The sequence below is a fragment of the Sorex fumeus genome, unplaced genomic scaffold (genome assembly GCF_029834395.1).
Source record: "Sorex fumeus unplaced genomic scaffold, SorFum_2.1 ptg000122l, whole genome shotgun sequence".
Lineage (NCBI taxonomy): Eukaryota > Metazoa > Chordata > Mammalia > Eulipotyphla > Soricidae > Sorex > Sorex fumeus.
The window spans coordinates 14,278,066-14,294,788 of NW_026606179.1; the positions used below are offsets into that span (position 1 = coordinate 14,278,066).

Below are 16,723 nucleotides of genomic sequence, written 5' to 3' on the forward strand. Positions count from 1 at the left end.
CTGGCCCGGCCTTGGCGGCTGGGCACCGGGCCCTTTCCCACCGGCCCTGCCCCGCTGGCCGCCCTGGACACCCACGCGGGCAGGCGGGACTCCCGCCGAGGCCCCGCTGAGGGGCACGGGCCTGTCCCCACAGGTAGCAGACACAAGGCAGGGTGGGAATTAAATAGTCTTTATTTCACTGGGAACCCTCGCAGCCTCACAGCCTCGGCCCTCGGCCCTGCTCCCCGGCCTCCCCGGCCCCCCTCTTCTGCTCAGTGTCGATAATGGGGGCTGCGGGACCGGGACCTCGAGCGCCTGAGGAGAGAAGGGGAGGGATTTGTGAAGCCGCAGGCAGGCGAGGGGTGCAGCGAGGGAGAGGGTGTCCCCAGCTCACTCACCTCCGGGAAGAGCTGTACTCCCGACCTGGAAAGGAAGGAGGCAGGTGAGGGGGGGTTGGGGTGCCCCTGGGGGTCCCCTGGCTCTGTACACACCCCACCCCCGCACTCACTGTAGCGGGGGGAGGGCGAGCGGCTCTGGCGGCTGTACTGACGCTCCCACTCTTCTCGCTCCTTCTCACGGCGCTCCCGCTCCCTGCAGGGTAGGGGGCACCCAGGGGTGAGCACACAGGCTCCGCACAAGGCCACCATCCCCAGTGTGGGACTGGCTGGACTGGGATCTGCAGGGCCAAGGGCCAGTGTGCCAGGAAGTGGGCCCAACGTGCCCAGGCTGGCCAGGGCACAGAACAACATAGGCTACTGGTCAGAAGCGGGGGCCGGGCTGCAGGCAGGAGGCCTGGCTCAGCCTCCCCACACCTGCCCCCCCACTTCCCCCAGGCCTCCCAGAGGCCGGAAGCAGCTGCCCGGAACTCCCCACCTCCATGCTAGAACTGATGCTTGCAGCTTTTTTCTGACTTTTTCAGAGAAAATGGTTTCACTTTAATATAACTTCACCATGTTCAATGACAAAAACCCAAGGCAGAGCAGCCAGGTCCTGAGCTGGAGCCGCAGGAGCGAGGCAGGACAGCCTGGCCAGGCAGGGGTGGGGTGAGCACCCTGCAGGAAACCAAGGGCAGAGCTGGGGTGCGGCCTTGGCAGGCTGGTCAGAGGCCTCTGCAGGGGTGTGTGTGGGGGGAGGGGGGGCATCTCGTAGGTATTAGGGACAAGGGAAGGACTTGGCAGGACTCTGGGGGCAGGGGTCTTACTTCATCCGGATCTTGCGGGCCATGGCGCGGAGCTCGTCTTCCCGCTCCTAGGACAGGGGGAATGAGGGGCTGTCGCGCCTCTCTGAGCCCCCTTCTCCCGCCAGGCTCCCGCCCAGGGCCCTCACCTGGCGCTCATGCTCCTGCTGAATCATCTTCTCCTGAGCCGCCTTTTTATCCGCCTTGACTGGGGGGAACACACGGCTGAGGGGTGCCCTCAGGAGCCTCATGCCCCAAAGCTACCCCCCACCCCAGCAAGCTGCGGGCACCTACACTGCCTGTTGAGGGCTTTCTGCATCCTCAGCTTCAGCTTCTCCTGGGGCGTCAGCTTGGGCTGGGGAGGGGAAGAGGCAGGAACGGGGGTGGGTGTCCGAGCCCCTGCACCCGCCTCACCCAGAGCCTGGGATGCCCGCTGGGGAGTGGGGGTGGGTGCCCAGGGCTAAAGCCCCAGGGGCCAGCGTGGAGGGGCGGGGCTCTCACGGGGCAGAACCCTCCCGGCCCCCCTGCAGGCCCGCCGGGCCCTGCTCTCGGGCACTGCCGCTGCTGTGGGACTTAGACGGGCGAGTCCGAATTCTTACTGACTTTGGCAGCTCCTGTCTCTTTACCAGCGGCAGGGTCGTTCCTGGGGCGGGGGCAGAAGCGTGGTCAGGCAGGGCTGTGGCCCCCATCAGCCCCAGGGGTGTGCCCCGGCCCCCAGCCCTGGTCACACACTCCCTCACTTTTTCAGCTTCTCGCCCACGGCGGGGGACGCTGCCGGCCTGGCCAGCTTCTCCCTCGGGGGCGACGGCGAGGGGCTGCAGGTGGGGCTGCGGGAGGGGCTGCGGCTGCGGGAAGGGCTGCGGCTCTGGCTGGGGCTGCGGCTGCGGGACAGGCTGCGGCTGCGGGACGGGCTCAGGGACCAGCTGCTCCGGCTCCGGCTGCTGCTGTGGGGCCGGGGACAACGGCCACCCCGCCGGTACCGGTCCCCTGAGCGAGAGCGGCTCCTGGGGTGGGGGGAGCGGGTGTGAGGCTCCGGGGCCACCTCTGGCTCCCCCCTGCCTGGCTGCTGTCCCCCCTGCCCTACACACTGGTTCCCCTCTGACCACAGCAGCCGGGGGGGGGGGGGGGGGTGGCTTCACGCTGCCCACGCTAGACGCCCTCTGGCCAGCACCCCTTTTCCACACAGGGCCCAAACCTGCCCCTCCAGCTCGCCTGCCGGGGTCTGCCCCCGCCCCGCCTGCAGCAGACCCACAGATCAGTCCGGGGACAAACAGGATGAGGGTGGAGGGACTGTCCTAGGGGCGCCCTCGGGTGAACATCTGAGGTTTGCCCGACGATACCCCCCCATAGCCCTTTCCTGTCCACACGCTCAGGCTGCCGGAAATGACCTGGAGCTAGAACGAGTGGCCACGCTGACCGCTGGGCTGCCCAAGAGTTTCAGACTCCAGCAGTGAGCAAACCAGATGGGGCCTTCAAAAACCTCCCGGGGGGGGGTGGCGGGGGGGGGGGGGGTGGCGGGGGGGAGGGTCCCACAGGGTGAAGGCTGGCGCACGGCCAACACCAGTCCAATCCCGAGGACCACCAGAGGGCCACTCCTGAGAGCAGAGCAAGGAGCAAGCCCTGAGCACCACCAGCGCGGCCCCAAATTCAAGACAAGTGGAGAAAAAGGACAAAAACCCTCAGGAGAAAGTGGGCAAGGGAGCCCCCTAGCAGCCCCCACCAGGCTGAGTCGCGCCGGGGTGTCAGGGAGCTGTTCCCCACCCACCCTGCGCACCACAGCACAGGGACTCCTGCCTTGGGAAGCCCCTGGGACGGGAGTTCCAGTTCCCAACCCTGAGAGCAGCAGGGCACCCCCACCTGCCACCTCGTGGGGCCTTTCTCAGTGGCAGCCCCTGTACCTCCCGGGGCTGGGTCCCCCCCAACGCACCTGCTCCTGCGGCGGGGTCCATGACCCCCGCGCCGGGCCGGGGAGCGGGAGTAGCGGTGGCCGTCCCGAGACCCACACCCCGAGGGCCGCCGTCCACGGCTGCGGGAGCGCGAGTAGCGGCGGGAGCGCGAGCGCGAGCGCGACCAGGAGCGGGAGCGGGAGCGGCCATGGCGGCCAGTGCGGTAGTAAGCCCCGCCGCGGCGGGAGCGGGAGCTGGAGCGGGAACTGGAGCGGGAGCTGGAGGTCCTCGAGGCAGAGGAGGAGGACGAGGAAGAGGAGGAGGAGCGGCGGCTGCAGGCGGGGCACGGAGGGTCCGTCAGTCAGCGCGGGCCAGGCCCGCGGGCCCCCCTGCCCCGGGGTCAACCCCTCGACGGCCGGGCATAGGGCGGGCGGCGTGAGCGTTACCGACCGGGCGCTGGCATTACGTCCCAGTGCGGGCCCGCCGGGCTGGGGGGGTGCAGGGGGCTTCCCTGCGGTGGCCCCTGATGCGGCGGCGGCAGCAGCGGCGGCAGCAGCCTCCTCATCACTGCCCCCAAAACTGGTGATGAAGGTGATCTTCTCCTCGCGGCCCGGGGTGGGGGAGCGTGAACGCGAGCGGGACTCGGAGCTGGACTCGGAGGGTGACCTGCTGGGCACGCAAGAGGAGGCCAGTCAGGTTCCCTGCGGGAGGGGGGGTGGCTCGGCCGGGAGGGAGGCGCAACGCCCCTGGACTCACCTCTTGTACGGGTCGTAGGTGGGACTGTCCCGGCGGGCATAGCTGCGGGAGACGGGACAGGAGCAGGGTGAGGGCTGGAGACGGGGCAGGCTCGGAGCTAGGCACGGCCCTCGAGGAGATGCACGGGCCGGACGCCAGCATGGGTGGGGGGCCCCGCCTGGCCCTGTGCAGCCACATGCCCCAGCAAGAAAGCCAGGCACAGGGCACATGGATGGTCTACAGCGTGGAACCCAGGCTGGGCCACCACATCCACCAGCTCAGGGGTCACAGAGCCGCCGTCACCCACAACGTGAACAACCTATCGATGGGGGCAGGGGAGCAGGGGCCCAGAGCAGTGGCACCCCCGAGGCGTCCCACAGGCCCACCAGGTCCGTCCGTAGCTGGACCGAGTCCCGGATGGAAGGAAGCGGGAGGAGCAGGAGCAGGAGGTCCCGTGGGTGCCCGCCCGCACAGGGCAAGCACATGCCCTCCCGGTCCCTCCCGCCGCTCAGTTTTTCTTGAGGAGCCCCACAGGGGGTGCTATCTGCAGGAAGGGTGCCCTCATCCCAGCCAGCCCCCATCCTATCAACCAAGTCTGGCCCTGGGGTCCCACCTGGGGGGGCTGATCTTGCGTCCACGAAGCCTCTTCTCGCGAAACTCCCTCCGCTGGCGCCGGGAGCGACGGCCCTAGAGGGGTGCCCGGCTGTTGAGGGGGCCGGGCCAGGCACACGCCCTCACTCAGCCCACCCCCCGACCGGCCCCACGCTCACCGAGTACATGGCCTTCTCCTCCTCCAGGGCCTTTGCATGCTTGATGGCTTCGGCCTCCTCCTTGTCTTTCCGGAGCATCCTGGCGTGGGGACGTAGGTCACTGGAGAGCACAGGCAGCCCGAGGACGGGGGCAGGAAGCCAAGGGCAGCCCTTGGGGCTCCCAGCACTGGGCACTGCAGAGCGAGCACCCCCGGCACAGCTACCCAGAACTTGCCAGAAAGCAAACCAAAACCCAGCACTCTGGGGAGCAGAGCAGTAACCAACCCTGTCCCTCGGGCCACTTGCACCAACCCGTGCACGTGCCTGGGGCCTCCACTAGGGGGCGCTGCCCACCACACCCAGCCCTGCGCACCTGACAAAGTCGCCATCCGCCATGCCATAGGTGGTGGCCTGCTTGTTGAGATCAGCCACCTGCTCCTGGTTCAACTCGTCCACATCAACCTCCACGTCTGCACCAAGAGAAACACCGTCAGGGACCATGGCCGCAAAGAAAGACAGGGCAGCCGAGGCCGAGCCCCGGAGAGGGACTGGGGGGCGGGGGTCCCCACCACTGGGAGCTCCCGCAGAAGGAACCAACCAGCTCACCTGGGTGCCCCTAGCCGGCACAAGCCGGGCTGGAGGCAGCAAACGGGGAAGGGCAGGCACAAGGTGCTGAGGGAAGCCCCAGGGGGATAGGGAAGGGGACAAGTGGGGGTGAGGGCAGGGAAGAAGGAAGAAGGAAGCAGGGGCACGGGCAGGCTGTGGAGGGAAGCAGGACGGTGCCAGGGGGTAGGGGCACCGATGTGTGAACATGCAGGAGGGGGCGCACCAAGGGAAAGGCAGGTGGGACGTCAGTGAGGGTCCAGGCGGATGAGAAATAGGGTGGGAGCCAGCCGGGGCGGGGCGCCTCCGGGAGCCACCCTCAGCACAGGCAGCACAGGCGGGAGGGGGTCGGGGGAGGAGGGTGGAGGTGGCTCTAAGCTCAGGGAGCACCAGGCGGGTGAGGGACCAGAGAACCGAAGCCCGGGGGCTGCTGGGGGGCGGGGGGAGAGGGCAGAGAGGGGACCCCACCGATGTCGGGGATGACCTCATCTTCGTCCGAGTTGCTCTCCTCCTCAGCTGGGGACTCCTCCTCCTCAGGCTTCTCAGCTGCCTTCTCCACCTCGGCCACAGTGCTGTCCTCGTAGGTGTAGCCGATGGACGCCTTCTTCTCCGCCAGCCTGGCACAGGGCAGCCGTGAGCCGGGGCAGTGCCAGAGGCAGGCACAGCCGAGACCTTCCCACCGCCCCACCCGCTGCCTCCTCTTGCAGGCCCAGCTGTCAAGAAACACTGTCCCCACACTGGATCCCCACGTGCTGCTGAACTGGGAGGCAGGCCGGGCGGCCTCTCCAGGGCCAGCCTCACCCCAGAAGAGAGTTTGGAGTCAGGGGGAGCCAAGAACTCCCAGCAGGCCTGGGAATTCTTCACCCATATAGGGCAGAGTAGGTTGAGGGCTATGGGGCTGGCAGGACACTGGGACTATGGGTGCAGAGGGGCCGGGGTGATGGCAGAGAGGGACCAAATGGGGAGAAGCAATTGCTCCCCCAATGCTAGGTCTGCAAATGGACTCGGGGGGGCTCCTGCTCTGGGGTCTGAGTCCCAGGCCCCTTCTGCCCTTTTCACTGTTCCAGGGACTTGGACTCGACAGCTGCACAGGGAGGGGGGAAACGATACACAAACCCGACCCAGCCCTCGCCAGGAGTGGCAGCTCAGGGAGGGCAACTGAAGGGCGGGGAGAGCAGACATCCAGGAACCCCCCATCTCCCTAGACCCCACTGTGTGCCCTCGCTCCTCCCTCTCCCCTCCCCATCCTGGCCCCCAGCCCACTCACTTCTTCTTCTCCTCCTCACTGGGCCGCTGGAGACCCCCATAGAGTTCATCGATGTAGATCTGGTACAAGCACTGCTCTTCGGAGACTGGGGGAGCCAGGACACAAGGTTGATGGGAAATCGGGAATTCAGGGATGGGGCAGGAGAGCAGGGAATCCCCCCACAGGGCTCAGGGCAGAGGTCACAACACACCCAGCCTTGGGAGCCAAGCAGCAGGAGACAATCTTGCGCTAGGTCTCCTGAGTCCAGTCCTGTCCCTCAGTTTCCCTCTCAGACATAGCGGAGCCTGGGGCCCCCAGGTTCTCACCCACCGCCCAACTCTGGGGGCACTGTGAGGGGCCGAGGCACCTCTCTCCTTCCCTGCAGCAGACACCCACCCGCTTGCTGCGGGGACCCTGGGAAGTTCCTCCACGTGGGCCTCCACCCTCCTCAGCCCACCCTCCAGCCCCAGTGGCAGCAGCCAGGTCCATGGCAAAGGCTGTGGCTGCTCCTGGCCCCTAGGGGGCGCAGGGCCCGTGGCCGGCCTCTGCTGGCTCACTGCCCCCACCAGCACAGTGTAACCACTGAGGTCTCATGAGGACTGGGTGAGGGAAGGGCAGGTGAGAGAGAGATCCTGCCCACACACCCACGTCATGGCCCTGTCTCTGGTGAAGACGGTGCCAGCAAAGCCCAATCTCCTGCTTCTAAGTCCTCGCTTAAGTTTACTACAATTTTGGCCATTTGGGGCCCACTTCCGGTTCTGTGTCTACAGCGCTGGAGATGAACTATCCTGGCTTCCCGCATAGAATCTGTCCCGGGCCCCCAGCAGCTTGATTTCTACATGCTGAGATACCTCCACACCTCCAACCTGGACAGGGAGCCCGGCAGGTGAGTGGGCTAGGCCAGGCTTCACACGGGGCTGGAGAGGACGAACCGTGGGGAAGGAGCCTGCCTGGTACCTGTCAATCTGGTTTCATCCCGGCACCTCCCCCCTGAGCACAGAGCCATGAGTAAGCAGGCCCTGAGCACTACCAGGTGCAGCCTTCGCCCCCTCCACGACAAATGAAGACAGCACAGCCCCTTTCTGCGGGGCCCCGTTCTTCCCCAGATTGCACAGGGAGCCCCAGAAATAAGCTGACATGTGGGGCCCTTGCCTGTTTTTATTTGGGGGTCACACCCAGAGATGCTCAGGGCTTACTCCTGACTCTGCATTCAGGAATTACTCCTGGTGGTGCTCAGGGGCCTCTATAGGGTGCTGGGGATTGAACCTGGGTTGGCAGCGCCCTCCTCACTGTGCTATCACTCTGGCCCCAGAAGGGACCCTTGTCTGTAGGATGAAGTGTCCCCACTGCCTTGAAGGGCGCAAGCAACCCCCCCCCCCGGAAGCTGCAGGTGAGGCATGAGCCCCCTGAAACAGTGAGACAGAAGCTGATGAGACAGGGAGAGACAGGGAGACCAGGCACCTGTGGGCTTTAGGGAGGCTTTGGCAAGAACCCGCAGGGTGGGCAAGGACACTGGGGACCTCCACGGCCCCCATGTGGCCAGGGAAGGCAAGCAGAGTCAGGTACAGGCCACAGGGAGACAGACTGTAGCAAGGACTTCCCTCTCCCCAAACTGGACCCCATTCCCAGGTTGCAGGGAACCTGCCCCAGGGGGAGGACTCACTCCCGGCAAAGTCGTTCTGCACCAAGCCCCGGTAACGCTCATAGTTGCACTTTCGCTCGTCCGACTCCTGCTCTGGAGAGCTGTGGGGAGGCCAGGGCAGGGGTCAGGGATGGGGAGTTGGCACCCCTCCCCGGGGGGGCTGCGCCAGCCAGACACTTACACGGTGGTGAGCAGCGGCGGGGTGTAGTCGGGGATGTGGTCCAGGTGGGCGCGGACGTCAAAGCGGTCGATCATGTTGTTGGTGTCCCCCTGCCAGGGCATCCTGGAATGGGGAGGGAGAGCCAGGGCTGGAGGGTCCCCCGGGTCCTCTCTTCCCCAGGGCGCTACCAAGAGGCACCCCCAGGCCCCAGGCTCAGCAGCAGGAACACTGGCGCCATCTCAGGGCCACTGAGCTGAGTCCCATCACCCCAGACAGTCCCACGCCGTCTCCCCACATGCCCCCTGCCTCGGCCAGTCCCAGTGCCCTCAGCCTCACATGTTGACGGGGCTCTCTGCAGCCAGCGCCACGGCGGAATCCAGGTGCACCTTGCATGCCCGCCCATGCACCTGCAGGAACTGCGCTGGGTCCTTCTTCTGCAGGGACAGGAGGGGCGTCACCACTGCACCCGACCCTCCAGCACTCCAGAGACGGCGCTCAGCCCAGCTGCCTCCCAGCCTCCCCGCAGGGATCCCAGTCAGCCAGGCTGAGCACCCTGCCGCCGTGGCTCCGGACCACAGGCCAGGCTGGAGACCAAGGTCACCGGGGGTGGGCTCCAGGGGAGCACCATCCCCCTTGGCGGCACAAGCCAGCTCACCCCAGGCCATGACTCGAAAGAATAGATGTGGGCACTGGGCTGAAGGGCCGGGGAAGGCACACACAGGAAAGTGGGGTTCCTGCAGGGAGGTGCAGGGGGACAGAACACAATAGACAAGAAAAAGGAGCCACCTAAGAGCATCACACAGCCGCGACGGTCTCTGGGGTCAGGCCCGCCACTGGGGCCACAGTTCACCATGGACCCACACGTCACTCAGCAGCCAGGACTGTACAGGGCCACTGACACACTGGTCACTGTTCACACAGCTAAACAGTGGAGAACAGGCCCTGGGTCCAGCCAAACACTCCGCACTCAACAACAGGGAACCCAAGGGTGAGGCGGACGCCTCGGGTCCAAGCCCGTCCCTGGCAGCCCGCCACGGCAACCAAGTGTGTGAAGCCGTCATGACCACAAAAAACACACGGGGATGAGAGGAAGGAGTGCTTGGGCCAAGGAAGTGGCACGGTGACAGTGCACATGGCGGACCTGAGGGATGTCCTGGGTCCCATTCCCAACACAGCACAGAGGGGAAGGGCCGGAACCCCAAACACATGGGAGGCCCGGGAATCACCAGGATCCAGAGTCAGCAGCGGGCACTGGCACTGCTGCTCAAGGGCACAGGGTCCTTTAAGGTTTCCACCCTCCTGAAGTCAAGTGAGGACCCCGAAAATGTACCACACAGACACCCAGGAACGGGGCTTGCCAGGTACAGCCTGGGGCAACGTGAAGAAGTCGATCTATGAAGCTCACGCAGGGCGCACAGCTAGCATGGGTGGGACCTGGACCCCAGCAACCTCCCCAGTGAGAACGGGGACTTGGGGGGGGGGGGGGCTGAGGGGACACGACGGACTGGAGCGCAACATGGCTGACCCCATAGGGTCCCCGGAGCACTGCCAGCCGTGACTCCTGCAGAGCCAGGAGCGAGCCCTGAGCACAGCCAAGTGTGGCCAAAAAAATAAAACAGTGAGAGAGGAGTTGGCTCCACAAGTAGGGGTCACATTACACGTGCCGGCTGCAGGTACCACCTCCCCCCAGGTACCATACTGTCCCCCAAAGCACCACACGGCCCCCTCAAGCACTACACAGCCCACCAGGTACCACACCACCCAAGTACCACATGGCCCACCAGGTACCACTGGAGCCACTCCCAAGTACCACCAGGTGTGGCCCAAACGCATGCACACAGACTCAGGACTTGAGGGGCACCAGATGCCAGAGCAGCCAAGTGCCTGCCCTGCCAGCAACCACAGTGCTGGTCCACAGCAGGCTTGAGCACAATCCAGAGCGCCCACAGCACGGGTCGGAGTGAGTGCCACCTCCTGGAAAGGCACTGGGCCAAGAGTGGGAGCTCGCAGGGAATGGGCGGCCCCGGCAGCACTGCGCAAGCCTGAGAGTAGACGGGGCCCCAGTCTTTCATTGTGGGTTTCTGAGCCACCCAAGCCATCCCAGGGGCGACTCCTGGCTCAGAACTCAGAGGACCACGTGGCGCTGGGAATCAAACCCAGGCTTCCCGCACGCAAAGTCCGTGGTGTCTGCTGCCATCTCTCTGGCCCATCCCAAACGCCAGCACCCAGACACCACAGCACAGGAAGGACAGAGAGCCGTGGGGGCGGGGCCCTATGCCAGGACACCTCAGCAACCCCGAATGGGGAGTCAGTCCCCCCCCCACATGGCCATGATCTGGGGAGCCCAGGCAAGAAGGGGCGGGAAGGGGAGGAGCTCAGCCTGGGGTCTCCATGCTGAGACCTGCTGGATCCGCATTTACACCAACTGAAGTTCTGGTTCTGTCCCCAAGAGCTCTTACAGCAAGGAGCCAACGAGGAGGGAGGCTGGGCTGGAACCCGAACAATGAGGGCTGTGCGGTGGGGAGTGGGGGCAGGAAGCACAGGCAGGGAGCACAACAGGAGCAGAGCGGGCAGAAGACAGCAGTCTCTAGCACTGCCCGGCAGCCACATCTGCAGGCGGGTCACGCAGGCTCCCAGGGACAGCGGCTGTTTATACAGGCTGGCCCACAAAGGACTCCACAGACACTCGTCCTGCGCCTGAAACTCTTCCTTGTCACCCCGTGAGAGGGACTGGTCATCGCCATCCCCAGGGAGAAACAGCTCAGGACCTGCACCCACAAACACGGAGAGCCCCAAGCCTGCTGAGTGGCCCAACTCTAGCCACCCTGCGGCTGCCCCACACTACCCTGGCCCACCGCTCCCCTTCCAAGGAAAACATGCGCTCACTCCTGTGTCCCATGCCCCCACCCCGCCCCAACAGCAATCTGCTGTTTGGTTTGTTTCTGGACCACAGCTGGTGGTGCTCAGGGCTTACGCCTGAGGATCACTCCTGGCAGAGCTCAGGACCACATGGAGCGGACCACAGGATCGAACCTGGGTCAGCTGCGAAGCAAACGCCCTCCCTGCTTTACTATGGCTCTGGCCCCAAAATCCACCTTCTTTATGCAAACTATTATCAATCCCCAGGAGCCCCCAAGGCTGCGACTGCCTCTCTGAGGGGCCTGGCGGCATGCTGGGGATGACAGCCTCCTCACCTCACTTGGGAGAAACTCTTCTATGGGACCCACTGACTGTGACAAGCCAGGACCGAATAGGTCGGGGGTGCCTCTGCCCAGGATGACAACCCGCCCCTCAGTGAGCACAGTCTGAGCCATTTCCTCCCCTGTGGCAGCCAAGCAGGGCCCAAATGCTGGCCAGCAGGACCGCAGGGGAGGTGTCAGGTGAAAACACTCCCAACTTCTCCCCCCACGGCACAGGGGCCTCCCCACCCATTCCTCCTGGCTGGCTGGAACAAAGGCGCAATGGCCACAATTTGGCAGCCCCCCGATACCTGGAGGTCCTGCTGGGATGAGAAGGTGGGGGTCGCTGAGGGACAAATGGGCCCCAGGCAGACATACTACCACTGGGCTTTTAGCTCTTTGCGGGGGGCCAGGGGGGCCTTTGGGACCACACCTGGAAGTGCTTAGGGTTTATTCTTGGCTCTGCAATCAAGAATTCCTAACGTGGCTCAGGGGGACAATATGGGAAGTCGGGGATCGAACCTGGGTCGGCCGCACCTCCCCACCATGCTAAGGCCCTGCCACCGGAGGTTAAAAAGCAAAGGTGCCAAAGTTGTTGCTGCAGCCTATCTGGCCACCACCTGTCTGTCAAGCTGCTTCTTACACAATGGGCCTGCCCACAGGCCCGCCCACGCTGCAGCCCACACTTCAGACCAGAAGCAGCTGGAATCTGAACCCAGAGGGCTCAGGCCAGAGCCCAAGGCCCTGCCTGTCTGCTATCTGCCTGCTGTCCACGTGGCCTTCACCTCTCAGCACCGGTTTCTGCAGTATGAAGTCGAAGAGAGAAGTCAGAGAGGCCTGGTGGGAGGCTGCAGCAACAGGGGACACTTCTATGACCAACATCAACCACCACTGGGACGCTGCCCCCGAACAGAAGGAATGAACCTTGAAGGCAGGGTGCTACTGAACACGAGAAAAAAAACTTACCAGGAGGCAGGCGGAAAGTAGCGCAAGGCCAGTGAGGCCTGCGGCATACCAGGTGCCTGAGCAGCATCAGGAACAACCCCTGGGCAGTGACCAGTGCGGCCCCCACCCCCAAGACAGAGGGGGTGCTGGGGGCTGAAGCGATAGTACAGTGGGCAGGGTGTTTGCCTTGCAAGTGGCTGACCCAGGTTCCACTCTCAGCATCCCATATGGTCCCCCGAGCACTGTCAGGAGTAATTCCTGAGGCAGAGCCAGGAGTAACCCTTGTGCATCGTCAGGTATGACCCAAAACGCCAAAAAAAAAAAAAAAAAAAGGACAGAGAGGGTACCAAAGGAGGGAAAGAAAGGAGAGGTCCGGGGCTGGACTGGCACCTGGAAGCCACTACAAGAGCCACCGTTCCTACCCAAGCACTGGCACCATCTCCCTGCAGGAAGCCGCACCCTGGGGGCTGTCTCTCTGAAAGCCCAGCCAGTCTGGTCCAGTCTCGGGACAAGATGATGCCCTCTGAGGGAGGGGAGCTGCCATCCTGCAGGAGTGAGCACTTCTCACTTTTCCAGGAGTCTACTTTTTGTTTGATTTTTGGGCCACACTTGGCACTGCTCAAGGCTTACTCCTGGCTCTGCACTCAGGAATCACTCCTGGAGGTGTTCTGGGGGCCATCTGCGATGCTGAGAATTGAACCTAGGTCAGCCACATGTAAGACAAAGGCGTGACCTGCTGTTCCATCACTCTAGCCCCTCTTGGGTGCATAAGCGGCCACTGCAACAGCAGGCGGGGTGGGAGGTGGTATCAAAGGTTCTGCACGCAGGAAGTCCAGGACACAGCTTTGGCTGGCTTGGGCTCCTTTGGTCTCAAATCCAAACAAATACCAAGAATCAAAGAGTAACTGCCCCACTCCCCTTCTCTGTCTCTCACCTGTCAAACCTCCCTCGCTGGCCTGACCCTGGGATTCAGACATGACCCAAATCCACGCTGGCCCCAGTCTGGACAGGATGGGCACGGGATTCCATGGAAGGGAAGGATGGGAAGCTCAGTCAGCCAGCATCTGGGGTGATGCTGGACAGTCATGAGGTTTAGGGAAGGCCGCACAGGGCGACATCGGCAGCTGGAGCCACAAGCCCGAGATGAGAGGGATGCGAAGGACTTGTGCCCAGGCCAGGGGCTAGGGCTCAGGGCACAGAGCCAGGTTCCAGGATTTATGCCCAGGAACACAATAAATGCAAATTCTGGGGAGACAGTCTTTTCATACCTCCTGAGTTATAAGAATCCCCCTCTGTTGGAAGCAAGAAGACCAGATTTTTATCGTGGGGGGGGCAGTTTGAGGGTTGGGGGAGAGAAAGGGGGGGGGGGGAGGGAGGGCTGGTGCCAGACTGCAGGGCCCTGAGGGTGGTGCTGTGGTGCTTGGGAGTCCACGCCCCACTCCCCAGATCTGAGCATGAGAAAGGCAGGGTGGATTTTGTGCTGGAGAAAGACCCTTCTCCCTGCCACCAGGAGAGAAGGTCTGGTCGGAGAGGGGCAGAATACAGGAGCAGCAGCTGGAGCAGGGTGGTGGCTGCAGGGGCTAAGATTGGTGTCACATGCCAGGAGACAGGGGGAGGCAGCATCGCAGTGACAAAGGAACAGGACAGGGTTTGCCAGAGAGAAAGGGGCCTGAAAGCAGGGTGTCAGGAGGCGGGGCCCAGCAACACAAGGTCCAGCCCAGGTGGGGGTCCACCTGCCCAGCCTCCCTGGGTGTCTCGGGTCCAGAAGCAGCCAGAGAAAGGACCCAACTGAACGCCCCAAGCACGAGCACCCCACACAGAACAGCCACGTAGGAGCACGTGCTCACCCACCTCAGGCTTCAGAAAGGCAGGAACAAGGGGGGGGGGGGCAATCGTCCTTCCTGAATCCCGTCCGGATAACCCCATCTCCACCCCCCAACACTGGGGTCTTTCTGTCGTCCAGCTTGTGTGTTTGCTTCTAATAAATGCTCTCGAAAAGGTGCCAAGAATCTGTCTGTGGTCCCGACTGTGCAGACGTCAGAGTCACCAATGGGAGCAAGGTGGGTCCCACACAATGAGCCGGCCAGCAGCCACACGAGACCCTCCTCCTTCCCGCCTGCCGGCCCTGGCCTCAGAGTCGGCCTATTCCTCATGACAAGCCACAACAGAAACCCCCCCGAAAACAAAGCAAGGCGTCCCCAGAGATTCAACTCAAGAGATGGAAGGCAAGCGCCAGAAGGATAGGACAGCAGGCAGGGCGCTTGCCTTGCATGTAGCCCACTCTAGAGTTCTATCCCTAACACCCTATAACACCCCATTATGGTCCCCTGAGTCCAGCCGGGGCGATCTCTGAAAGAAGAGCCAGGTGTAGCCGAAACACCAAAAAAAAAAAAAAACACAACAACCAGGACAAAAGAAAAGAGCGAGCTTGAAAAAGGATTTTGCCTGGGAAAACTAGATCTAGCCTCTACATGTTTCCAAGCCCCAACTTTAACAGGGGGCCCCAGCAGCCCCCCGAGACTGGAGGGCAGGACTCACAATCTTCTCATAGTACTCCCGCCGCCGCTCCGCCCGCTTCTTGTAGTCCACCATCATGCCTCGAAGCTTCCGCTCATGCTTGCGAGCCTCGTGCCACATGGTGGAGAGGCCGAGCCCAGGGCCTCCGCCTGTAAGAGGAGGAAGGTCAGACAAGCAGAAGGCAAGAAGGGCCCGGGGAGGCGGGAGGCGGGGGGGCCCAGAGAGCCTCCCCCCTCCCAGAACCTGATCCCTTCCCCTGCGTTTTGAAAGTGAAGTGTGTGTGTGTGTGGGGGGGGGGGGGGGGGGGTAAGGGGGAGTGTAAGCCTGGAAAAATGCTGTGCTGGGTTCCAGGTGCGGGAATCAGGTAGGGAGGCAGAATGGAAGAAATTTTGTTTTTTTTTCTTTTCCCTATGGTATTTTTTTTTAGTCTTGGGTTTTCAGGCCACACGCAGTGATAGTCAGAGCTTACTCCTGACTCTGCACTCAGGAATCACTCCTGATTGGCTCAGGGAAAACATAAGGGTGCTGAGGATTGAACCCCGGTCAGCTGCATGCAAAGCAAGCATCCTACTGGCTGTTCTATTATTGCTCTGGTCCCAATTATTTTTTTGGGAAAAAGGGAAAGTTTGGGGCCACACCCAGCAGTGCTCAGGAATTCCTCCTGACTATGCTCAGGGGACCATATGTTGGGTCAGGATCTAAACGGGGTGAGATGCACCTTAGTGCTTATACTGTTTCTCCTGCCCAGGGAGCATTTAGAACAAGGTGTGGAGGCTGCACTCCAGCATCTGGGGCTAATTCCCGGGAAGGAGAAATACAGAACTGGCTCCAAGGAGGTCCAACCACGCGGGCGGGGATAGGCTGCACAGCCAGGGAGATGCAGACGGGGAGAGGAATAAGGCATTTTGCGGAGGAACCAGAGCGATGGTACAACACGGGGTAGGGCGCCTGCCTCGCACGCAGCCAGCCCCGGTTAGATCCTCCGCATCCCATATGGTGCCCCTCCTGGAACGCTGCCAGAAGTGATCCCTTGGGTGTAAAACCAGGACAAAGCCCCCAAAACGGCTGGACGCGCCCCCCCCCCCCGCAAAAAAAAAAAGTTATTTTGCGCGGAGTGGTCTGGAGCGTGGGGTGCGTAAAATTGGGGACACGTGAAGGGCGTGGATGGATAATGAGCCTCGCAGGCACGCCTGGGAGGGGGGGAGACTGTGAGGGGAAGACCAGGGCAGGGCCGAGCGCTAAAGAAAGGATCTAAATTGGGGGCGGCCGAGGAAAGCAGAGGCGAAGGGGGGGGCTGAGCTGAGGGGGGAGAAGCTCCCAGACCTGGGAGGAGCCGCGGATTGGGCTGGGCAGTGCCGGCGGCCGGGATCCGGGTCGGGCCCTGGGGTCCCGCGAAGTTCTGTTGACAGGGGGCGGGTCCCGGCGCGGCGGCGGGCGCCGCGGCCTGCCCCGACCAGCTCGGCCCGCGGCGGGGGCAGCGGCGCGGCCCGAGGCCCGGCAGGCCGCGGCGGGGACGGAGCGTGCGGGACCGGCGGCCGGCGCCAGGCGGGGGCTCACCGCAGCTCGGGGGGACGCCGAAGCCCGTGCGGAGCCGCGCGGACGCCCGCCGCCGGCCAGGAGGTCCCGGGCCGCCGCCTGCACTCACCGGCTCCGCGCCGCCTCCCACCGCTGCGCTAGCGCGCTGCCCGCACCGGAAGCGGAAGTGGGCGGCCGCGCGAAGGGGGAAGCGGAGGGCGGTGCTCGCTTCCGCCGGCGCGAGGGGCGGGGCCGAGTCGGCGTGGTGGGCGGGGCCTCGCCGGCATGGGCGGGGCGTCGCGGAGGGCGCTCTTTTGTGGCCGGGGCCGGAGACGCAGAAGAGGCGGGGCCGAGCGGCGCGTGGTAACTGAACGCACCTGCGCCGCGACA

General features: G+C 63.8%; 1 protein-coding gene across 5 annotated transcripts; it reads right to left on the reverse strand.

Moving 5' to 3' along the window:
* Positions 1-159: 159 nt before the first annotated feature.
* CLASRP (CLK4 associating serine/arginine rich protein) lies at positions 160-16,525 on the reverse strand. 5 transcript variants are annotated; one of them, XM_056135510.1, is made up of 21 exons: positions 16,464-16,525; positions 14,840-14,967; positions 8,514-8,611; positions 8,199-8,300; positions 8,039-8,118; positions 6,397-6,481; positions 5,598-5,746; positions 4,900-4,996; positions 4,548-4,626; positions 4,391-4,464; positions 3,799-3,840; positions 3,493-3,708; positions 3,084-3,374; positions 1,897-2,160; positions 1,760-1,799; positions 1,451-1,511; positions 1,306-1,364; positions 1,181-1,227; positions 488-570; positions 378-402; positions 160-294 (listed from the first exon to the last, which is right to left on the reverse strand). In XM_056135510.1, the coding sequence occupies exons 2-21, from the start codon at positions 14,936-14,938 to the stop codon at positions 252-254; spliced, it is 2,034 nt and encodes a 677-aa protein (XP_055991485.1). In that variant the 5' UTR covers positions 14,939-14,967; positions 16,464-16,525; the 3' UTR covers positions 160-251. The 5 variants fall into 5 exon arrangements, 3 of the variants coding, with proteins under 3 accessions (XP_055991485.1, XP_055991483.1, XP_055991484.1); XM_056135508.1 differs by having other exon boundaries at positions 3,493-3,711; XM_056135509.1 differs by lacking the exon at positions 16,464-16,525 and adding an exon at positions 16,142-16,288 and having other exon boundaries at positions 3,493-3,711.
* Positions 16,526-16,723: the final 198 nt, after the last annotated feature.